General features: G+C 48.6%; 2 protein-coding genes across 2 annotated transcripts in view; one reads left to right on the plus strand and one right to left on the minus strand.

Annotated features, from left to right (window-relative positions):
- NPC1 (NPC intracellular cholesterol transporter 1) overlaps window positions 1-1157 on the plus strand; it is a 48985-nt gene extending 47828 nt beyond the window's left edge. The window contains exon 25 of the mRNA XM_080821258.1: window positions 366-1157. Within this exon, the coding sequence (XP_080677384.1) occupies window positions 366-448 (83 nt within the window). The 3' untranslated portion in view covers window positions 449-1157. The remainder of the gene's footprint in view (window positions 1-365) is intronic.
- On the minus strand, window positions 854-21043 carry RMC1 (regulator of MON1-CCZ1). The gene is made up of 20 exons (XM_080821259.1): window positions 20796-21043; window positions 19993-20069; window positions 17663-17747; window positions 16222-16278; window positions 15173-15259; window positions 12489-12629; window positions 11853-11956; window positions 10324-10413; window positions 10130-10235; window positions 9244-9355; window positions 6660-6704; window positions 6341-6394; window positions 5057-5185; window positions 4412-4518; window positions 2948-3067; window positions 2573-2650; window positions 2187-2291; window positions 2023-2091; window positions 1711-1936; window positions 854-1024 (listed from the first exon to the last, which is right to left on the minus strand). Exons 1-20 carry the CDS (start codon window positions 20895-20897, stop codon window positions 945-947), a joined length of 1974 nt encoding a protein of 657 aa, XP_080677385.1. The 5' UTR covers window positions 20898-21043; the 3' UTR covers window positions 854-944.
- Between the last annotated feature and the right edge of the window lie 3297 nt (window positions 21044-24340).

Below are 24340 nucleotides of genomic sequence, written 5' to 3' on the forward strand. Positions count from 1 at the left end.
GACTCAGCCGCCGGGCAAGCCCCAGCAGTGCCACAGAGCAGCTCTCATTCCCTGACTCACCGGCCTCACCGAGGGCTGCCCGTGCTTCTCTCTTGTTTCAAGACTGCCCTTAAGATCTTTTTACTTCTCTGGCCACTTCAGCTTCTGTAAATGAGGTGGGGTTGGAAGGAGAGTGCAGGACCAATTGGCTGCCTCAGAGCGTTGTAAGAAGCTGAGGCATGGGTTGGGGGGGGGGGTGGCGGGTATTAATCTCTGGGAGATAGGAAGTTTGTACTGTAATACAACTACCCGATTGCCTTTTCTCCTGAAGAAACAATCCTAAAGTTTGTTTTGGCTTTTCTTTTTTTTTTTTAAATCCCTCACAGGCCCATCCATTAATAAAGCCAAAAGTTTGGCCACTCAAGAGCGATACAAAGGTACAGAGCGAGAACAGCTCCTAAATTTCTAGCCTCTTGCGAGGTCTGGGGACTTTGAACTGTGTGGGTCAGTGGGCTTACCGCGGGACAGTTACTGTGTTGTCAGGGCAGACGCGGAGAGCAGGCTCGAACAGCAGCAGCTTCGGCCCTAGTGCTTTCGACTCCGGACCACAAGCTTATGTGCGAAGCAGTATTACCTAATCGAAGGCTGCTCCAGGACGCCGAGGGGCCCTCCACGGTCTTGGGGAATGAGCCCTCACTTGGGCAGGCGGAGGGGATGCTAGCGAGGCTGAGTGGGATCTGCTCCCTGACACTTTTTAAAGGCCAATCAATGCAACGTTTTTCCTTTGTTTTTGGAGTAAGCCATCACACAAGTTCTATACCATATTTTTAGTAACACTTGAGGATGTTGTAGATACACTTTACTATAACATTTTATAGTTTAAAGAGCTTTATTAATGCAATAAATTAACTTTGTACACATTTTTATATATATATATATATAAAAAAACAACCTAGCAAGTGATTTCAGAATGTTGTAGGCCTCATTAGAGCTTGGTCTCCAAAAACCTGTTTGAAAAAAGCAACATGTTCTTCACAGTGTTCTCCTATAAAGGAAATACAGATTTCATCAGATGTGGCACAAAAAGAGGAAAACAAGAGAATGAACGCTTCACAGCTCATAGATATGTACGGTGGGGTTTTAACTTATTTTCTTTCATAAAACACTTGTTTTCCTAAGCTGCTGAGTTGTCCTTTTTATTTATACAGCTGCTGCCAGGGCTGTTGGGCACCTTCACAACCCCAGCAAACCGCCACCTGCTTTGATACACGCGTGGCTTGCCTGTTCTGGCAGTGCCACCCCACACAGGTTACTAGGGGGCCTGACACAACCTCACATGCTCCTTCCCCATCCTAAAGAAGCTAGATGCCTGAGGTTTCATAACTTGGGAGACAAAGAGCTAAGATTAGCCTAGGTTTCCTAAGACCAACAGTGGTAAGCCCCAGGCCATGTGACGTGCCTTAGTCACGGGTTTCTGTCACCATTTCCCGTCTTGTCCCTGATTCCTCAGAAAGCAGCATTCCCAGATCAGTGGCATGGGCCACGCCAGAAGTGCATTAGCTGCAAGTTCCAGAGCAGGATTCAGATTCCACGGGCAGATGGAATTTTGTTTCTAAGAAAGCCGACCCAGGAGTTCTTAGGAGGGCCCCCAGAAAGGCCCGGCCACCAGCCTGCTCCTGCTCCTGCCAGTCCTTTCACCCCCCCCCGCTCTCACGGCCGCCACAGCCTCACCTGGTGTGAAGTTAGGGTTCCCTCGCAAACGCTGGTTTCGCTGTTCAAAAAACCGAAATATAGTATAGAAAAGCATGTTGTCTTCAGTCTGCTTTGCGGCATCTAAAAATTTTCGTGCAGAAATGTTGTCGTGGCCGCCAATGCCCCGGATGAACCGCAAGGCGGCCAACACCTGGTGTTTGGAGAGAAGCACCTCCACGATTTCGTCGTTGGCGGTGGACAGTCGCTGGGAGGGAGGGAGAGAGGTCCTGTAAGTGCCGCGACAGGAACGGACAGGCATGCAGTTCCAAACGCGGCTGTGGCAAGAGTTACCTTCAGCATGTCCAGAGACAGCTGGTGGGCAGGAGGGTAGAAACTTTCTAGGGATAAGAGCAAACAAGCCTGAAAGACACATTTTCAAACTGGCTTCAGCATCAAACGTTAGGAGGTTAAACGTGAAGTCCTGAAGCCCACGAACAGAAACGGGGGCCACGTACCAAAGGCTTGGAGTCGCTGAGGACGTGGTACTGCAGGAACTGATGCAGCATGTAGAAGAGGTTGTGCTGGACCAGCGTCTTGATGACGAGCTCGTGTAAGTAGTGCTGAGGACAGATGGGAGGACAGCACATTTCCCAATCCCCCACCTGCACCAGAGGAGAGGCTACGGGGCCCAGGACCCGAGCTGTTCTAAGGGCTGGGTACGTGTTTCCACGAGGAAGGGGACAGATTTCTGTCCCCTGTGCATCCACAGGACACCTGACGGAATGTCCCTCCTCCGACCTCAGGACAATACTGTAGTGTCGGGAAAGTCACTCCGCATCCTGGGTCTGGTGTACAGCCCCTGCTCCTCTAACTTGGGACACACCTGCTGACTGGAAGGTACCTGTACTGTGATCTGAAACTGGTTGAGCGAGCGAATATACTCCATCAGGACGGCAATCACGAACTTATGAGGCATGTCCTACGGAGGAAAAGAAAAAAGTCTTAAAGACACCGAGGACTCATGAGGGGGTCGCCTGCAGCTTATTTCTCCACCCCTCATTTCCACACGAATCTGGCCCGCGGTTCTGTTTTGCTGGTTTTGCACAGATCCAGAACCTTCCCCATCCACGGTCACGTTCTGGCCTGAGTATTGGAAGTCAAACTACTGGCACTAGGTCTTCATCCGAGATACCTCCAGTTGGTCTAATCGCATTCTGAGTTCTACTCCTTTCCTCAGCTCCCCGCAAACAAGCTCTCCAGGGGCCCCATCGCCCACCTTCTTCTCCGTGAACACCGACAGAACGTGGGTATACATGTCGGACTGATCGATCACCGCCTGGGTCCGCACCGGCCTCCTGAGAAGCGGACTGCTCCGGCTCTGCCCGGCTTCTAGTGCCTGAACGACACATTGGCAAATGTGACCTGAACCATCTTCTCGGTAAGCCCAGAAGGCTCAATTTCGAGACCCTGTGCGCCTCAAATGGGAGCAGAGGGTGGCACGTGGTACTTGGACAAAACGATTTCTCCCATGCAGGCTGAGTCAGGGTTTGGGAAGGCAGAGGTGGTCGTCTTGAAAACAGGTTACTGTTCGTGAACGGAACTAAAACGGAACTAAGTCCGTTTCCTCTTGAGACACATTTTCTTAACCTTAAAATCCCTAATAAATCACGGACTTTCTGATGTTTGTTACCTAATAAAAACAGAATGGCGTCCTGCTTTTTTTTTTAATAAAGTCCTGATCCTGCGGTAAGTGAAGACCACGTATAAAACTGTCTGGATGTCCGAGTGATAAGTAAGCCCTCCCTGAATGCCACAGACTGGGAGAGCTTTGTGACATGATGCACTGCTTCACCCAACTCTGTAGGGCAGTCTGCCCAGCGCAGGTCGTGCGGAGCTACAGTGGGCCGAGAGGCTCCGACTAGCAAGGGCTAGGGCTGAGGAAGCCTGGGAGCTGGAGCAGGGGTGCACAGAAACCCACGGGGAGCAGCCCTCCTGCTTCCCACAGCTGTGCAGACCAGCAGCAAGGCCGGGAAGGCTCTGGAAGAGCTCAGCCTCATGTCTAACAGGACAGGGACAGACACGCTCCAAGGTCGCTTGGCCTTCAGCAGCCTGTGTCAGTCCCGTTACCCTTAGGAGCTAAAGGGGAGGGCAGTTCTGGGTTTCTCATTGCTTAAAACCGCTTCTGTTTTAAGCCTCAGGACTCATCAGATCCTTGAAGTGAAATACTTTGTTCCACTCATCCTAACGGCATAGCAGAACCTGGTTCTGAGCCATGTGAATGTCTCCAGGCCTTCACGACAAACATGCCATGTGAGAGCATGGCGCTAATACTTGATCGCTATGCTGACAGGACGCCGACAGAATGCCGACGTGAGCCTGTCTTTCCTTTCAGGCTGTAAGAGCTATAAAAGGGAATAGGGCAAAATGATTATACTTCTTATTAAGTCCAGGCTCTGACTTAGCAGGAGGATGAATACAGTAACGCCAGCTGAAGCCAGTGTTCTTATCCATAAAACGGGTAAAACCAAGGATCTAAGATCCTATGTGAGATCCGACACAGATCAGAACCAACAGAACGTGAAGGCACGGAGTGGCACACGGCGTCGAGCTAACGGCTGCACGTATGAAGCCGCTGCCCCCCAACTGTGGCCTCCGTGCCCCCCAAGCACGCAGGCCTCAGTGGCGTCCTGCCTCCTCAGGAAACATGGGGGAGGGGCGGAGAGGAGCCCACACAGCTTACCGTTGTGTAGCTCTGCTCTGCGTCCAGGTACTTCTTATACTCATGATTGAGCTTGTCAAAAACCGTGGCGATCACAGGTAATGTGGCTCTGTCGGACTCACTCAGCACTGGAAAGAACGTTCACACAGGTCAGCCGAGTTTACGTCCATTCGGAATACAAACGTGCTGCTGGGACAGAAAGAACTAACCTCAAAGGGCCACCAGGGCAAACCTACCTCCAGTGGGCATCCAGAGAAATGGAATCGTTCTGAGACCTGAAGGCTAGAATTCACTCACCAGCCATTCCCGGGGACTAGAAAAAGTAGCTACGGATGGTTTCAGCGGAAAGTGCTCAGAGATCTCTGTAGTGAGGGACTTGGATTCTGGAAAATGTCTGTTTTCAGGCTGGGGATGGCAGTGCCCTAACCCTCAGATGCCCCAGCGGCGTCTGGGTTGCTCTCACCTGGAACCATCCTATCTAGCTTTCATCCCCAAGTCACGTTGCTATTTCATCGCCTTTCCAGGGGGGTTAAATGATCCACCCTTCAAGTGAAGGATGAGGCTGTACACAAGACACAAAAATGTGGCCCAGCTCCCAAGGAAAGGTGTGGGCAGCACAGTCCCAACCCTGGAATCAGACTGAGCGGGGAGGACTGGTCCACTTACTCTGCGAACAGACAGACAGGATGACCATCTTGCACTCCTTTCTCTGGAGGAGAAAGTCCATCAGTCTTCCTTTATCTGGCAAGAGGTTTACGATGGGTTGAAGCTTCACTTGAAGGTTCCAGAGGTAGCCTGGGTGGAGGAGGCAGCAAAGTTCAGACAGGATGCAAATCAGAACAAAAGCCCAAAAGGTGGTTCCCCTGAAACATTCATGGCGGGGGTGGGGGGCAATCCTGCACAGCACCGATACGACCCTGATCTTACCAAGTGCAGCCTAGGACACACAGGCTGCACCTGATGGAAGGCCTGACAGGCACACTACAGCTGCATGCTCAATGGCTTCTTATGCCGAGGTGATCCTCTCTGATCACTGGGGCATCAATGGTGTAGCTCCCAAAATGGTGGGGAGGCAATGATGGGGGTGACTCAGAGCAGTTCCATCCCTATACCTAACCCCCTTTTTAGCCTTGAAGGTTTAAAAAGATGTTAACGTGTGGCATAAACCTGGGTCCTATACTTTGGTTCCTCCCACAGTAGCTCTTCAGTCAAAAGTTAACTCTGGAGGCTCCCAAGGGAATTTTGTAATTCCTCATTCACCGATCCATGACTTTCCTGAACATCCACACTGCCTTTCTCAACTGGGGTTCCACAAGAGAATTTAACACTGCATTAAATATGATCTGAGTGAGCCCCTTCTCAATTCTCCCACAGCTGCTCAGAGCTAGATGGAGACGAGAAAAGTGGCTCTCACGGGCACCAGGGCTGATTCTCGCCCTGAGAATCCCAGGGGCTGAGATAGGAGAGTTCATGGATGACTGAAGACGGATGCAGGACGTCCTCCAATGGAAGATACAGGGGCTGGGGGGCTACCAGGAAGAGAACTAGCAACCCGAAGAAGCCTCCCCAGCACCGTGGGAAGCAGGAGCACACCTCTCTGTGTAGCCAGAACAGAAAAGGGCTCAGGCACACGCGGTGTGGAGGTGGGGTTGGGGGGGTCAGGACAGGCAGGGAGGGTCTTGTGCACCGTGCTACGGGGTCTGGCTTTTCAGAATGGACAGAGTGGAATGGGCAAAAAGCAGGGGAATGGCCATTCTTAGCTATTAATTTTAAAAACAACATGCTCAGGATAAAACAATAATAAAGAGAGTATAAAGTGAAGAATTCTCCCACTTTGGGGTTGAAGGGAGTGGTCATCTCTCAGATTCACCTTGAAAACAGCACTGGCTACTCCTGTCATCCCAAGCCAACAAGTACTGTCTAACTTAGCGACCGCCCCCTCTGACCCACCTTGGCTTGCACTGATGATGATGTCGGGTTGAAAGACAATCCAGGACGAAGAATCTGCATGTTATAGGAAGTGGTAAACCAGGAAGAGATGAAAACAAAAGACAAACCCCCCGTTCTGATCAGCACTGCCTGCCCCACCCCCTACTTGCAGAGGCTCCTTGGCCCTTGGTGGTGAGGAAAGCTCCCCTGGGGGCTCCCAAGCCTTTAGATCATTCACAGCTGAAAAGGCCAAGGCCCTAGGACCTCTCTCAGACACCAGTATAAAAGGGGGCAAGAGGTTCCCTTCCGTGCCCAGCGGCAAAGCCTTTGTAAAGGATACAGAGTTTGCACGGGACAGGAGACTGGCTGGTCACAGGAGCAGGACCTGCAAATGAAAAAAACACAAGTGGGCAAGGACGATGCCATCAGAAAATCGTGCCAATACCCGTGCTTAGGATGTGAAATGCAGTACTTTTTAAAGCCTTCGGTACATGTTTATTCAACTGTGGTTAAATGACAAAGGAATGAACGCTCTTGTCCCACTGATAACCCATATAAGGAGGAAGGGGGAAGTCGAGAACAATCCATGAAAATGTCCTCCCAAGAAGGGGAAAAGTATCAAGAATTCAGATTTGGTAATTCTTCATTAATAACCAAAAATGATTCATCATCATTTGTACACACACAGTAAAGAACTGAGATATGTCCCTGGATGATTCAATATCAAATCCCGTGTGACAAGGACTCAGGATGACCAGCTACACTGCCCGTGCGTCAGCCGGGCAGCCCTCTGTGAACTAGAGACATACAGCCCGGCAAACTAAACATCATTCCCAGTTCTGTTCCCACTACCCAGGGACAATCAGAAGATAGGTTTTAATCAGCAGCCTGGAAAAGACCACCCAAAAGAGGAAAGGGCCCATGGGTCAGATAAGCCAAGACAAAGAACACTTGCATCTACCACCCAAGGGTGAAGGTCTTACATGTGGGCCTCAACGCTGGCCTCCAACCATGCGGACTTAACTGCTCTCATGTGAAAGCCAGATGCCCTTGGCTTTTAAAGCACCGCCCCCCCCCACCAGGTGATCCTAACGTGTAGTCAGCTCCAAACACTATCGGAATATGACCAAAAATGACAGCAGCTGGCTCATCCCAAATTTGCCGGCGTCCTCTTTCAAAACAGCCTAACAAGCTCTTTCTGCCAGCACACCCTGCAACCGCACAGGGCGGGCAAGATACAAAGATGCTACAAGCCTGCAAGGGGCTTACAGTCTAGCAGGAAAAACAAGACAAACAGTCATTAACTGTAAAAGATGCTTTACCAACCCACACTCCAGAGGCCAAAGACTCAATGGACCTTTGAATTATTAACCTTTGTCAGGACTATTATTTTGATCACACCTGGCATTTGATTGTAACTAGCCAGGTAGAACCTGGCTGCCTTCTGATTGGTCCCAAACCACTGGAACAGAGCAGAAGGTTTTTAATGGCTGGAAGTGGTTTTCCCTCCAATTCACCAGCAGTTACCTTCATGCCAAGTAAGCGGCAAATACAAGATAAACATTTGACACAACCCATTTTTTTTTTTTTTTTTTTTTTGAGAGATAGCGAGCGCATGGGGCTGGGTGGGGGGGTGGTTATCTTAAGCAGGCTCCACACTCAGCGTGGAGACCAATTCAGGACTGGACCTTACCACCTGAGATCATGACCTGAGCCGAAATCAAGGGTGGGACACTTAACCAACTGAGCCATCCAGGTGCCCGGACACAACCTATTCTTCTAATGCTCCCACTATGAACTCAAGAAAAGGAAGATGCTGGAAGGAACACAGAAAGCCAGAAGACTTAATCAAACATAAGAACTCACTCCTTCCTCCCCCAGTGCTGCCAGAGAGCTATCAAGCTTCCGGCTGATCCACAAGTCGAGACAGGCAGATTGGAAGCAGAGCTCTTGCTGGCCTCTGAGCCACAGCCTGACTGGAATCTTCCCTGACAGGAATCTTCCCTGACATGTGCGAGCCCCTCCTGACTGCAGGCAGGGCCCACGCCTGCAATACTATTTGAAAGGGATCCCTTTTAAGGAGAAAACATTGCTACCGAAGCTCCAAACATGTGCCCTTCTGACTAGCTGTGCGCACTGAAATTTCAACCAGCTTACTGGACCCTCCGATCTCCTTTAAGAGAGAGCTGAATGTTATTCCCGTGAGCTCTAGCTTGAAATCAATTACACTGGGAAAGGTAAAAATAAGAGCCCAACGGTTTCTTTCTCCTTCACGGAAATCCTGACCTTCTCTCTTCTCTGACTTCCTCCTCCTCCCACCTCGTGTAGGGCAGATCTCAAAACACCAAAGCAGCACAGCCTTAAGCTCTTCCGGGGTTAACCAGTGAGAAGAAAACGCAGTATTTACTAGGGAGCCATGACACACAATGTGGGAGAAAGGCAAGGAAAAGTGACCCCAGGTTCAAATACAGCCAGAAGCAGCCACTTCTAATCTCAGGGGTACAGAGCACAGGCAAACGAAAAACAGAGGGTGTATTCAATCATTAAACAACGAAAAAATCTCTCAGCTTCAGTGGGTAATCTTGACTCTCTGTTTTACTTATTTTTCAAGTAGGCTCTAGGTCCAACATAGGGCTCAAACTTGCGACCCCAAAGAGTCGCACGCTCTACCCACTGAGCCAGCCAGGAGCCCCTCCCAACTTTCCATTTTGAAAGCTCAGTGAAATCATTCCATTTTCTTCAAAAGAAGATTCATATATCTTATAAAGTGCTTTTCACAACAGCACAATTCTACTGATACGATTAGTAGGATTTTCATTTAAAAAAAAAAAATCACCCCTCCTCAGAGCACCTGGACCTGGGAACCCTTGCGTGCCCACCTCATTCCAACCATCGTGGGGGCAGGGGGAGGGGGGTGGCCTTACCTGCCACAGGGATCTGGTAGGGCTGAATGGAGCGCGCTGGGAGCACCGGGTGGTGGAAGGTGACGGTGCCATCAAACTCGCCCCTTAATTTGATGTCAAATATCACCGATGTCTACAGTGGAGAGAAAAGTAAAACTCAGACGCCAAAACGGGCCACAATGGACCCGGCCAGCCCCTTCCATTCTCTCGCATCCTGCCATTCCCATCAGCGTAGAGTCTGTGTGCAACACACCCCTGCAGGCTGGTTCTGAGTAGGGAGGAGTGTGCTGGGGTATCACAACTCTGGGACCCTGCTCCCCATGCTCTCGCAGACACCCACACTCCTAGTGCTGACGACGGGCAGACCCTGAAGAGTGAAGTGATTCCAGCAGATCTCTTCCACTTTAACTCACAACACCTTCACTAGTCAAAAGAAGGGGGTCACCACCCTGCAGGAGGCATGGGACAGAAGTAGCCCAGATATCCAGCCAACTTCGCAGAAAACAGCAGGACCGGTCCCAGTCTTTCTCTTGGGCCACAGAGCCTCAAAACCATTATCCCTCAGTATTATCATCTATCCTCACAAAGGAAGCACCAAGCTCACACGCTCATGTAAGACTGTGGCTCTACAATAAGTTCCCAGCTTAGCTGAGTCAACCAAATAACTGGGCCAGACTCGAATATCTTCATGTGCTACTTTCTGGAATAGTCTTTCACTCACTGTAATCAACAGAAAGGGAATCACTGTTTTTTTCTAAACTGCCTAGAATACCAAACCCATTTGTATCCAGAAGACCAAAGCTTTAGTGCGAAAAGCATGTTCTAGTCTTCGTTGTGAATGTTTTGTCAATTTTCACAATTCTTTTCGGCAACCCTGATGGACGAGAAACGCACACACCACTCTCACCTCTGTGTCCTGATGATGAACCACCACCAGGTTATCCACCACGTTGAGGGCAAACTTCCCCGTCCGATTTAACTTTAATATGTGCATCTTTTTACAAGCACCTTCTCTGTAGGATAACACAAAGGTCAAAAAATAGATCGACAAGCTTTAGTTCATATTTTAAAATCGGAGAACGAGGACAGCATTAAATATACCGTGGTAGGTGATAGAGGACTACCTCCGCTCCTGTACTATTGGAGGTCCGGGAATGATGCCTCAAGAAGAGAACGTAAAGCTGTCCATATCTAGAGAACAGAGAGACAGATGTCACATTGGGCCACTTGAAATGCCTCCATTCTAGACGCTGAAGCAGGAGGCCATCATAGTTAATTACGACAAATTCACTACTGGAGTATTTCACAGCCAACAAAAATATTTACAAAGTGCAGTTAGTTTAAAAAAAAAAAGAAAAGAAAACAAAGCCAATTATAAAGCGAAACGGGGAAATGCAAAACTAACTCAATCGCAACCCTTTATAAGGAAACACAAAGTCCAAAACCACTAGAAAGCAATACGTGTTAATAGTTATTCTTGAGTGACAAACTCAGGCCATTTTCGTTTTCTCTAACTTTCAGTATCTTCCAAGGTTTATGTAGTAAGTATGTTCCTTGATACTAGGGCAACAGAATCATCTTCATTTGCAAGCCTCACAGCCTGACCGCTGCTTCGAGCAGCTCCCTCATGCGCACCGCTATTCCGGAGGCCAGCACTGCACTCAGTCTGCCACCGGGATGAGACCAAAGTGGAGGGAGTGGGTCCCTGCTGCTCATGGGCAAGGCCTGTTCTCATCGTACCTATTCTCCAAACCAGTAGGCCACAGAAGATTGCCTTAAAAAAAAAAAAAAGCATTCTAACTGCTAAAAAATGTTAAACTTCAAAGCCACTGTTTTAGGCCAAAGAAAGTTATTTAGGAAGTTATTTAGGAACAAAATTTTGACCTCTTTGAATAGGGTTAGGGGTACATACGATATTCTTTGTATCAGTTTTCATAACTGTGTGTTTAAAACTTCCATAACGGGCACCTGCACTCAGTGGGTTAAAGCCTCTGCCTTCGGCTCAGGTCATGATCCCAGGGTCCTGGGATCGAGCCCCACATCGGGCTCCCTGCTCCGCGTAGGGAGCCTGCTTCCTCCTCTCTCTCTGCCTTCCTCTCTGTCTACTTGTGATCTCTGTCTGTAAAATAAATAAATAAAATCTTTAAAAAAAAAACTTAAAACTTCCATAACGAAGTATAAAAAATTGAGATAACCTGCATTTACAAATGAAGATATACCTTCCGACCTAAGTAATTCAGTTCCATGTTTGTTAGATAAAAAAGTATGTTCTTCTTTAGAGCAAGTAGGATATATGTCAGCTAAAAGAAAGTCCTTGATAAGCTTCAACTACTCACAGAATAAAAAATTTAAAAAAAGTTCTAGAACTAGGACACCTAAAAAATAGACTGGCCCAATGTTTTCATTTTATCTGGCTAGGAAAAACTTCCCTAAGGTCACAAAGCTAGTAAAATCAGCAAAGAATGCCAGGCCCATGGCAGGTTTTCTATATTCATAAAATCTAGGCACTGAAAGGGCAAGAGGGCATGTTGGTCATGTGTCAAAGGCCAGTCCCACAGGGCTTACGATGCACTTCTACTACTTCCATCACCAAAAGCAATTTCAAGAAGGAATTATCTCAAAAGACATACATGGTTGCCATCGCGATGTCTCTCTCAGAAAGGTTCAGCTTGGTTGACTTGGGCACAGCTGGTAATTCAATCTCAAATTTGGGCAGCTTCGACATAGTGCCAGCCTGTTTAGGTGATAAAAAGTATTAGGGGGCGCCTAGGTGGCTCAGTGGGTTAAAGCCTCTGCCTTCGGCTCAGGTCATGACCCCAGGGTCCTGGGATCGAGCCCCGCATCGGGCTCTCTGCTCAGCAGGGAGCCTGCTTCCTCCTCTCTCTCTCTGCCTGCCTCTGTCTACTTGTGATCTGTCTGTCAAATACATAAATAAAATCTTAAAAAAAAAAAAAAATTATTAGGAAAAGCCGATTAAACCCCTCTGATGCTTTAGCATTCCCTACATAACACCAGTGAGGCTACGCACACACTATGCCTCTCCATCCTTTCCAAAGTCCTGCCATGGCCTTTACTCCCTGGGGTCTGTCCCCACACAAGAAGTCCTTCTTGAGGTGATGGGAGGGTACAGTGTGCCCTCTAGTGGTCAGAAGTGGTGAGCTCACCGGTTGGAGGAACTTACCCCTTGGAAGTACTTGACACCTTAGGAGGTTAGAGGAAGGGTGGGGAGGAGGAGGGACTTTTCCTAAGGAGAGGCTCTCTCTTACCCGAAAATAAAAGGGCTGCAGCACATTCCCGAGCACTGTGGTAGACAGCAGGATCACAGCCCCCTCGGGGCAGTACATGTACCAATTCACATTGATATTCTGGCTCTTCAGGAGTTTCAGATTTCGTTTCTCTGGTAACACCTGAAGCAAAGTTCAGGGAACAGAGTAGTTTAAAACAGTAAAATGGAAGACAACTGACAGGAAATTAAGAAAACAATATAAAGCAGGGGCACCTGGGTGCCTCAGTCAGCTGAGCGTCCAACTCCCAGTTTCTGCTCAGGTGGTGATCGCTGGGTCTTGAGATCAGCTGCAAGTGGTAGAGCTCCAAGTCCCGTGGGGAATCTGCTTCTCCTCTCCCTCCACACCCCTCACCCCCCCACCCCTTCCCCTGCCCCAAGCACACACCCTCTCTAAAATAAACAAATCTTTAAAGAAAAAAAACAGAACAGGGGCGCCTGGGTGGCTCAGTCGGTTAAGCGTCTGCCTTCGGCTCAGGTCATGATCCCAGGGTCCTGGGATGGAGCCCTCAATTGGGCTCCCTGCTTGACGGGAAGCCTGCTTCTCTCTCTCCCACTACCCCCCGTTTGTGTTTCCTCTCTTGCTGTCTCTCTGTCAAATAAGTAAGTAAAATCTTTTAAAAAATAAAAATAAAAAGCAGGAGAAAAACCACTAAATAAAATTGAAAAGATTTTGTTTGTTACAGCTACTGATCCAGGCGCTCAGTGCTTTACAAACCCTGGCTCATCTACTCACAGCACGCCCCTGAGACGTGGGCACCACGGACACCTGACCAAGGAGAAAACGAGGCTCAGACACCAGTTACGGCAGTTACAGCCCGGGCAGGCCAGGTCACCACAAGGCCCGGTCCGAGCCTCCACGCTCTCACTCTCGGGTGCCATCCACCAAAGGGCAAGGAGTAGCCATGCCGCCGCTCCCCCACCCCTACCCATCAGCCCCAGAGCCCCACGTGTGGAATCAGCCACCGCCCAGTCTGCAGCACCAGCCTTCCTCCTGGCCTCCACCTAGCAGTTAGCACGGAGCCCGGAAGCAGCTCCCTTTTGCTAATGATCGTGTTCGTGAGACACTGCATGCAAACCTAATATTTTGCAGTCAAGGCATGTTTCAAATATATTGTAAATATTCTGATACATTAAGGAACACGGTGTAGAGACCCAAGACGTTAATGCTCCTAGAACACTGCGCTCGAGAAATGACACGGAAGTCAGGGTCGGGAGGCCCAGCTCTCTTGACAGTTTGGGTAGAACAAAATAAGGATGATCTAGCATCCTTTTTAACTTATTTCTTGAAGAGCTGAAGACCAACTAGACGATGTGAACATACACTCTCCCACTACAGAGAACAGAAAGCCGTGTGACTGTCCTCTCCGCACTACCATATATACACAACCCCCTGTGCAGATCTGTGTGGTTTCTTACCCGTGGTCATTACAAAGGCTCTGATGAGGGCCCACAGCAAAGTCCCGTGGCATTAACATCTCACAGTTTGCTTACACAGGTGTATTTTCTCCATCCCTATATTCTAAATTATACTGCATTCATGAGGTCGACAAAATTCAACCCCGAGAGAATCCTAACACCCTCCAGATTAGCTCCACTGAAAGCTCTCAGATGCATTTCTCAAGGTCAGGCAGTTGGAACATATTATGAGCTGATGAGGCAGCTGCAAAGTCAAGCCAACAGAGTGAAAAGGAATGGGAAACATCTGCAAACCATCAATCTGATAAAGGGTTAATACCCAGAATATATGCAGTTCTGGCAAAAATATGGGAAATGGAGATTCCTACATTGAAACTGAAAGTGTGGGTGCGCCTGGCTGGCTCAGAGGAGCGAGCAACTCCTGATCTCCGCGTTGTGAGTTCAAGCCACACGGGGAGTGTGGAGCTTACTTAAAGACTAAAAAAAAAATGTTTTTAATTAAAAAAAAAAGAAATCTAGCAATATCTGTTCAGTTTTTTGGAAGTTGGTGCCTATGCTGTAATTCCAGGAACTGCCTCACCCAAGAACATAAAGAAATGTTTGCAAACATGTTCTTTGCAGAATTTATAATCACAAAAACATAAAAACAAGCCAGAGGTTCATCAATAGGGAATAAACTAAACTGTAGGACACCCACACAACAGGATACTATTCAGTCAGAATAAAATATGGACAGGGCGCCTGGCTGGCTCAGTGCAGGGAGCACGTGATTCTTGATCCAAGGTCGTGAATTCAAGCCCCATGTTGGGTGGGTGGAGATTACTTAAATAAAACTTTAAAGATTATTTTTAAAAAAAAAGAATAAAATATGGACAACACATCCAAGACATACTACCATGCAAAAAAAGCCAGCCACAAAAGTTTACATAGAACATTCCTGTTTTTGTAAAATAAAAAAGTTTGTATATATGTATGAAAAGAAATATATACTGAACTTTTCATACCAGTTATTTCTAGGGATTATGGGGGGACTTTTACCTTCCACATATCCTGGTAATGTTTAACTGTTTTGTAAAAAAAACATGTATTTCTTGTAATTAGGAAAAAAGAATAAAAACCTAATAAGCAAGAGACTAAACCTCTAGAATCTCAGTCTATTCAGAACTGAATTCAAAAGGCTGCCAAACTGCCATCACAGACCTTCCCCCCTACATCCCACGCCATGAACATAAGCGATCAACTTAATACCTGGTAAAATTCAATTCCTTGATCTGTTATGAAGACAATTTCAGTAGAACTGGTCCAGCAGAATCCTAGTATGTTGGCGTTCTTGGTCTGAAAAGGAATTACGAAAAATTTTCTCAATAAAAAAATGTTTGTATAACTCTCTTCAAAAGCTTAAAATAGGGGCGCCTGGGTGGCTCAGTGGGTTAAAGCCTCTGCCTTCGGCTCAGGTCATGATCCACGAGCCCTGCATCGGGCTCTCTGCTCAGCAGGGAGCCTGCTTCCTCCTCTCTCTCTCTGCCTGCCTCTCTACCTACTTGTGATCTCTATCTGTTAAATAAATAAATAAAATCTTTAAAAAAAAAAAAAAGCTTAAAATACTCTATCACTTAACTAAAAGTTACCCGGATTTGATTACTTATTAACAAATCAAACTTTCTTTTGAGCAATACAATGTTCCCAGATTTCCACCTGGAACACCTCACTGAAGCCCCGGAGTCTGGATTCCTTCAGTCAAGAACAGAGGGAAAAGCCTAAATTTCGGAGAACGGTAACCGTAACTAACTGCAGCTTCTACCTTAAGGAATCAAAGGACAGCTGGCTTTCTCTTAGCCGCAGCACAACAGGCACTAGGAAAGAAAAAAGGCCTAAAGGTTCTCAGCGAGTGCTGAGCAGCCCGGGTCAGACACAACAAGAAGGACACAACAGGGACACCAAATCAAGGAAAGGAAACATCAGGAGAGGGGGAAAAACTCCTCTTCCTAAAACCTCCCAAGAGGAATCCAGGGTCCCAGCCAGAGGTGCAGCCGGCACAGGGAGAAGGGCACAGGCCTTGCAAAGTGCTGACACTGACCTGAGTATAACATCCCGTCACCCACTGAGTCCTCCGGATTCCATCTCGTAGGAGAAACAGGCTTGTAACCCAGAGACCAGAGCCCACACGCAGCAGGTCTCAGCGTGACTCATGGCCCGCCTCCAAGCCTGCACTGGCAATTCCCCCGCCCCACGGCGTCTCCACCACGGGACCTGCACACGGAAATGGCCGGCAGCCAGGAAAGGATCCGGGCCCATACCTTGCACTCCTGAGTGTACTCCAGCTGAGAACTATCCGGGATAAAATTAGAAAAATCCTGAAAAGTTAAAAAAAAAAAAAAAAAAAAAGGGAAGGAAGGAAAAGAAAGAAAAAACGAGGAGAAAATTTAGATCAAGCAGCATACTGCCAACCTACATTGGTAGACAACAAAAGGCAAATTCATTTATTCTTTTTTTTCAAAAGACAAATTTAAAGTGATCAGAAAATAACTTATAAAAGACAAGAAAACTAAGAGGACCAATGTGGACAATCTGTCTCCTTACAACTCAATTAAAAAAAAAAATCTAGGGTGCCTGGGTGGCTCAGTGGGTTAAAGCCTCTGCCTTCAGCTCAGGTCATGGTCCCAGGGTCCTGGGATCGAGCCCCACATCGGGCTCTCTGCTTGGCGGGGAGCCTGCTTCCCCTCTCTCTCTCTCTGCCTACTTGTGATCTCTGTCTGTCAAATAAATAAATAAAATCTTAAAAAAAAAAAGATTTAACCCATTAAAAAAAAATCTAAATATTCAGTTAGAGTTTAGAAACTGATAATGAAAATCAACTGATTTCAGAGAAACGTGTTGCTGCATCTTCTAAGACGCTTTCCAAAACTTTCAGCAATGAAACCTGGCAGAAGAGAATCAGATTCTGCCTCTTCCCAACAGCTTTTACTCTACTTTACAAATGATGATGGTGAATACTTATAAAGGCAAAAAGGTCACACGGTGCTCCAACTTTGAACGTCTGTTGCTGGGGGTCAAGCATTCAAAGATGCAAGAAGTGAGTAAATGGAGCTATTCCAGGTAAAGCTAATTCACCAAGTTGCCAAAAACACACCTCACACCTCACATAATTTATATAGCTAGCTATCAAAACAAAAGATGCCTGAGGCTCCAAATTACTTAAAAAAATTTTTTAAGTCAAAAAGGACAAACTAGGGGCGCCTGGGTGGCTCAGTGGGTTAGGCCTCTGCCTTCAGCTCAGGTCATGATCTCAGGGTCCTGGGATTGAGCCCTGCATCGGGCTCTCCGCTCAGCAGGGAACCTGCTCCCCACTCTCTGCCTACTTCTCTGCCTACTTGTGATCTGTCAAATAAATAAATTTTAAAAAAAAGAAAGAACAAACTAAGGTCATAAGTATTTATCCCTTGAAATGTCCTTCTTCAAGAATTCCAAATTGACATATAATGCAACAGAACTATAACTTTCATGGCATTAAAATAATAAAGGCTTCCTTTAACACTTTTTTGCAATTCATTCTCTTCCTAATGTACTTCTAATGTCCTTTACTCCATGCTACTTTTAAAGATATGTCCTGGGGCACCTGCCTGGCTCAGCTGGAAGAGCATGTGAGGCTTGATCTCGGAGTCACAGGTTCGAGCCCGACGCTGGGTGTAGAGATTGCTTAAATAAATAAAACTTGAAATAAGTAAAAATATGTCTTACCACAGTCTTTGAAGTCCTCTGAACAGCCAATATCTTATTTTCTAAGGAAAACTTAATGCACTTCACTTCTCCTTTGTCCTCCATTCTTTAAGGAAAAAAAAAATGTTATGAATTAAAGTTAATAACCGAATTCTAGCATCTAGCATTCTGTGAGCAAAGCTGTATACTCAAGGAAGCAGCAAATCTTAAGTTGAAAATTATGTTTCTGAAACTATCAGGACTTCTCTTCAAACAACAAAATCCAACTGGCAACAAGTTGCTGATGAACTTTACAGCTTTGTGGTTGACAAATGACTGACAAATTAAGAACAGATGCATTCTCCGATGAGAATCATCTGAGACATAAATAAGTAATACCCTCACAGCAACCTTCTCCAGACACTACCGCCTTCCCCCTCCCCCCCACCCCACCGCTCTCACAGTGTGTGTGAAGCAGTGTAAGCTTTCCTGTTTACTTTCCAACCTACAGGACCTCAAAGAGACGTTACAAAGGGAAGTCAAGGGACAGATCACAGAGCAGCGCCAGCCAACTTTTGATTGTGGAGATGGTTATGCACGTCAGGACTCATCAACTATATACGTTAAATATATGCGGTTAATTCTACCACAATAAAACTTTTATTTTTATGTTTTTTTAAGATTTTATTTATTTGACAGACAGAGATCACAAGCAGAGAGGCAGGCAGAAAGAGGGGGGAAGCAGGCTCCCCGCTGAGCAGAGAGCCTGACTCAGGGCTCGATCCCAGGACCCTGAGATAATGACCTGAGCCGAAGGCAGAGGCCCTAACCCACGGAGCCACCCAGGTGCCCCCACAATAAAACTTTTAAACATACACAAAATTGCTAAAATTTTTGCCAATAAAATTAAAATGTAAAAGAGGGTAAATCCAGTATCTTCCTCCTTGAACCCTACCAAGCCCCCAAATCTGGATCATCACGGTCTCTCATTTTCCACACCCAAAGGACCATCAGAACTTACCCAAGACTTTCCTAGGCATCTCCTAAGTGTCCATGAGATACCAGTCTACTCTGCCTTCAGTCTGGTCTTTAGTATGCCTGGCTCAGACCACTGCAATCATCGCTCAGTGGTATCCCTGACACTGATATGCTCCCAACTAATGAAGCTTCAATGCTGTGAACAGCATGATCCTTCCAAGCACTGCTGAGATCATGCCATGCCCCATCTTACAAATTTTCAGAAAGAAGATAAAGCTCTAATTCCATAGCAGAATACAGAAGGTCCAAGTGACTCCGGCCAGGGGCCAAACTGCCACCTCCTCTTCCCTGCAAGGACACCTGATGTCAGTTACACAGACCTGGAATTCCCCCAAACACCATGCTTGCTCGCTTTTACACTCGGTGTTCTCTCCACCTGGAAGGCCTACTCTCTTCCCCATGTAGAATCATCCCATTCAAGTTTTAAAGTTTTGCTCAAAGGCTCCCTCCTCTCGGAGGCCTTCCCCATCTGTTTCCTGGCCTACCCCAAGATAAATGTCTCATCTCTTTTGTGTGCCCAAATTCTGAATAGAGTGCCATTACAGCACTTTGCACAATCAACAGAATGTGTCCACACACTTGTCTCCCACACTAAACGGAGGAGTTTTGCAAAACGGCACCAGGCTGCACATGCCCGGTGCCTAGCACACAGGCTACAATCAGTGTTTGTCCAACAAATGAGTGATCTGTTTTCTACTTCAAAAACTGTTTTCTATTAGCATGGGCCATCTGCAAAAAAATCTAAGTCACCACTGAACTGAGGGCCCACACTGTACTTTCCCCTTTTGTAATCACAGGAGTTAAAGACCAGATAATTTCAGATACTTCTGAAAGTGAAAGGAAGTGCAATTCATTATTATACTGGTTCAACTTGCATAAACAGGGACAGCCAATCACCTTTAGTGGAAGCTGGGATTTCCTTAATATAGATTATTATATAGGAAACACTGACCAGGAATCTCCTCCACCTCCCACACAGCCTGAAAAGACTGGGGCCAGAGGAGGAAATGAAGGCCCTCCTTGGCCAGGATGCCAGAAATGAGCACAATCAGTAAACTGACTTGCTAATTTCAAGTGCCAGGAAGTGGGTTCCCTATGTTGGAGCATTTGATTCCCAAATCAAGAAAGAACTACTCTACACACTTCACTTTGACACTACGTACTAACAGGTCCCAGCAACACTGCACAGCAGAGTCTCTCTATGCATAGGGATTTGCAAGCATGTATACACTTTAGCCAAGGAACAAACTTTTTAAAACCACCTTCTGAATGAGAAACAGAAACACATCATTATGTGCATATATGACCATTATTCTGTGAATGTCAACGGTTACCGAAATGAGATGGGATTCCTGTCATCTGGGCCTTTAACTACCACCCCGGTAGCTCCACCTGATCGAACTGCAAAAACCTGGGAGGGAAAAGAAGCAACGTTAATGGCCTGAACTTTGAAAGACTTTTAGACACATTCACCCGCCTCCAGGCGATTACTTTACTACACCCACTCCTGGTTCAGCTCAACTAACGTGGTATCTATCAAACTGCAGATGCCTGGTGTTCACCTCAATTTTAAAGGACAAGAGCGTAGAGACCAAAAAGGTTATACCCTTCCGAGTGCAGCCCACTGCGCGAGACTGGGCCGGGGTCCCCGCGGCTACACACTTTAATCAGGTACGGCAAAGGCGCCCCTGATGCACTTGAGCTCCCCCTGCTACTCCTCACACTGCTTTTCCCCTTTCCAAAATTCCGAGAGTAAGAGTAATCTCAACGTCTAAATCCTCGACTGCAAGGGTAACTAGTGACAAATAAAGATAACAAAGGCGCCGCGAAAGGGCTGGCGAGCTAACAGCTGACCACACCGGCCAAAGGGCGTGCTGGGTGGGCGGCGCAGGTTCGGGGTCCACCCAGCTGTCACTTTGGAGGAGAAAGACCCCGCCGAGGTAGCTCCCGGTCCCTCGGCCCACCCAAGAGCCCGGAGGTGGCGCCACTCCGGCGCCGGGACCCGAGGGGAGGCCCCAGGCCTGGCCCCCACCCCGGCACCCGGCCTGGATGCGCGCGGGACGTCCCTGGGGCGCCGGGGACGGCAGGCGGGGCGCGTCGGGCCGCGCCGGGAAGGAGGGCGCGGGCCGGCCCGGACCTGCTTGTTGGCCTCATCGAAAAAGACGCAGTTGACCGGGTTCGCCTTCTCGAAGTGCACCGGCCGGTCGCAGAGCTCCAGGTAGTAGTCCTCCTCGCCCATAGCGGGCGCCGCCGCTGCGGCGGGGAGTCCGGGGGCGGCCGCCAGCGTGGAGCGAGGCGAGCGGCGCCGGCACGGGGACGCGGCGAGTCGGGCCGGGCGGTGGCGACCGCGATCGGAGCGGGCGCGGAGGCCGCTTCCTGGTGCCACGCCCCCACCCCGTCCGGCACGTGACCCGCGGGCCTCCGCGCTTAAACCGGCGACGGCGGACGGGCCGCGGTGGGGCCTAGCGACCGCGACCGCGCCCAGCTCGGCGCGAGAGGCTCCTCCCCTTTCTTGGAGGGCGGAGTCCCAGCGCGGGTCGCTGGGCGGGGGCGTGACCCGGAAGCCGCGCGGAGCCGAGGGCGGTTGTTGGCACCGCCGCTGGTGCCTGCGCCTTCCCGAGCGAGTGCAGATCCTGGCTCCCAGGTCATTCCGGGAGGTTTACGCCCGGCCGGCAGCCCGCCTGGGGCAAGGCTGCCCCTAGTCTAGGGAAGGCTTACCCTGTCTCTCCGGCAGGTTTATTGAGCCTGCCTGTGGGACTTAGTAAGGGAGGGGAGAGCTGCGGCCAGCGCCTGGATGCTGTGAGCATGGAACAGGGGACCCCAGTTTAGACTGCAGTCAGAAAGCCTCTTTTGAATGGCTTTAACATTTGAGGGGGGGTGGGGAAAATTCATTCAAGGGGGTTGGGACGGAGGAAGGAAGGGATCACGGATGACCCCGAGGTGGCCATTCTCAGCAACCGGATGATTTTGAGCACCGTTCTCTAAGACAAAGAGGCTTGAGAAGTTTGGCAGGGAAGTGGTGAAGATCACGAGCTGCGTTTTAGACATGTGAATCCGAGGAGAAGTGACCTCTGCATTGATGGATTATGTGGGGCTGAAGCTCACCAAGAGTGACAAGGCTGGAGGTAGTAATTGCGAGTCGTCGGAATACTGATAGTATTTGAAGCCATGGAGTTGGATGGCACTGCCTCGCAGAGAGCCGTAGAGAAATAATCAAGTGTAGAGGCGGAGAAATCAGTAAAGGATAAGGGGCAGAGCCGGCCAGAGAAGTACACAGAGAACTTCGGGTGGGGAATGTTTTGGGGGCTGAGTGAAGAACTGTTTCCCAAGGTGGGGTGTGGTCTGCTTTGACAAAGCCTGCTGAGAAGTCAGAGCCCTGAAAAGTGTCCCCCGCTTTTACCCCAAGGAAGACACTAATACTTCCGTGGGAGGACCGTTACCTCAGGGACTGGGAGGCAGAGCTACAGGGCAGGCAGCGGGTTAGAAGTGAGAATGGGAAGTGAGGAAGAGGTGATAGGCAGCAGATCCGTAATAACTGATCTGGAGAAGCTTGTCCCTGAGTGCCGCGGAGGAATGGACATGGAGGTGACCTGGGGTGGGAGGAAGTAGGAGTAAGTTAGGTTTTTCAAAGAGAAGCAGCAGCATAGCTGGGCACACTTTACTGAGCATAAGAACATTGCAAGTGTCTTGTGGAGCCCAGGGATCGGCAGAGGCCAGGGACCTCAGACACATTCATAAAGAACAGCAGACTGAGGCATCTTTGTGGAGGAGAATGGTTTAGCAGAGAGGTAACGATGGAACAGAGAGAGGACCAGATATCCAAGTGAGGTGAGATGGGGCAGGACCCAGAGTGCACATGGAGGGGCTGGTCTTTTCTGTAACCACAGGAAAAAAAGGAGGCTGGGAGATTTCTGGGTAGGAAAATGAGGGCCTTCCTCCCCTTTCTCTAGTAAAAAGAAAGAAAGAATGGGAAGAAAAGAAGAGAGGGAGGGAGAAAGGAAAATGAAAAAGAAGAAAAAACCTATTCCTGTAAGGCTCCTACCATTGGCCATACCTGTCCAGGATTACAGAATCCCTCCACCCACATCCTGCCATCACCTATGAGCTTACCTGTGGATGACCCATCCCACCCAGTGCTGTCCCTCCAGAGGCTCCCTTGTTACCATTCTTTACTGCCTCCAAGACCCGCCTTTGTCCTGCTTTATCTGCCCAGTCTAGCGCCCCTCCTTCCCTTCCCTCCTCATCCAGCTGCAAATCCGTTTTCCTCTATCCCAGTTACGCTCAACATCTTCGCTCCTCTGTCCTCGTCACACTCATGTGACAGAGCCTCAGCCCAGGTGCACTCCACCTGGGTTCTCTGCACCTACCACCGTGGGAGGAGCCACACAGCCTGGCAGCCGGCACCAGTAGAAGCACAGACGGCCCTTGGTCCTGCCTGGCTCTCCTCCCATCCCCTGCAAAGACACTGCCAAGCCTTCCTTGCAGACACCCGGCCTCTGTTTAAGAAAAGTAAAGCCATCAGACCACCATTGCTGCCGCCTCCACCCTCCCTAGCCTCCATGGAGTTAGAATAATGCCTGTCCTGCCCAAGAAATTCTTTGGATCCCATTTCTCGCTTTCTCAGAAAAGTTAAGGTGTGGATTGTCACACCTCCCCTCACATCCTGGCACCTAGAAATGGTCTTTCACTTTGCCGCTCTCTTTCTTCTCATAAACACAACCCCTGAGCTGAAAACAAACACAAAAAACTTTCCTGAAACCGTTGTGTGTGTCCAGCTATGACCTCCTTTCTCTCCTTCCCAGCACACTTCTCTGAGGAGCTGTGCTCTGTCCTCACTTCTGCAACCTTACCCCACTCCTGTCAGGCTTTGACTCCATTGCTGGAAACAGAAGAGCGCTCATGAAGGTCCCCAGGGAGCTCCACGTCACTGTGTTCATGAAAATTTTTCAGTCATTTTATGGATTTCCCAGAAGGACTCTGTACCTTTTAATCACTCCCTCATTCTCATGAAACTTTGTTGATATTTATGTTTGTCATTCCTTGACTAAATCTGTTCCTGTTGCACACAAGATCCATGAGGGCAGGGCTGTCTTTGTACTCCTGTCTGTCCCTCGGCCCTTAGCTCCAGTTGGGCTGCTTCTCACCTCTACTAGGGTGCCTTAGAACACTGGGAAACCAGCATCTCTAAAACAGCACTACTGACCTTCGCCACCCAGGTCCTCTGTCAGGGTCCCCTATCCTTGTATATGCCACCTCCTTCCTCCCAAATGCACAAATCAAGAAGCTGGAGTCATCCTGGACATTTCTCACTCTCTTAGCCTCCCCCTATGCCCAAACACTAAGAGGCCGTCAATAAGGGGAGTCTGGAGACTGAGGAGCATCCAAGGTGACAGAAAAGCCTATCTGGAACAAGAGCCCCACAAGAATGTTGGCCAAGAGCAGCGAGGCAGTAGGGCACTGTGTTGGTGGGGGGAAGGGGATGAGGTGTTCAGGAAAAACTTGGCTTCCTTTGATGCTGGGCATCTTATCCCTCTTCCCAGAGAGTTAGGTTCAGTCAACTATGGCAAAGTTTTGCTCCTAACAAAGCCAGGCTTACTTTTTGTGCACCTCGCCTTGGGTCTGCAAGCAGCATTGAGATCTGCCTGGTGATTGATGAGAGGTCCCTGAAGACGGTGGTCTTGA

Source organism: Martes martes (assembly GCF_963455335.1).
Source record: "Martes martes genome assembly, chromosome: 13".
In the NCBI taxonomy this organism is placed as follows: domain Eukaryota; kingdom Metazoa; phylum Chordata; class Mammalia; order Carnivora; family Mustelidae; genus Martes; species Martes martes.

Excerpts from the sequence above, each read along its gene's own strand:
- RMC1 (XM_080821259.1), bottom strand. The coding sequence starts at position 20,897 with ATGGGCGAGGAGGACTACTACCTGGAGCTCTGCGACCGGCCGGTGCAC. Across the intron at positions 20,070-20,795 it reads TCGATGAGGCCAACAAGCAG|GTTTTTGCAGTTCGATCAGG; the intron begins GTCCGGGCCGGC and ends TTTCCCTCCCAG. Across the intron at positions 6,705-9,243 it reads CTACCAGATCCCTGTGGCAG|GTCCTGCTCCTGTGACCAGC; the intron begins GTAAGGCCACCC and ends TTTCATTTGCAG.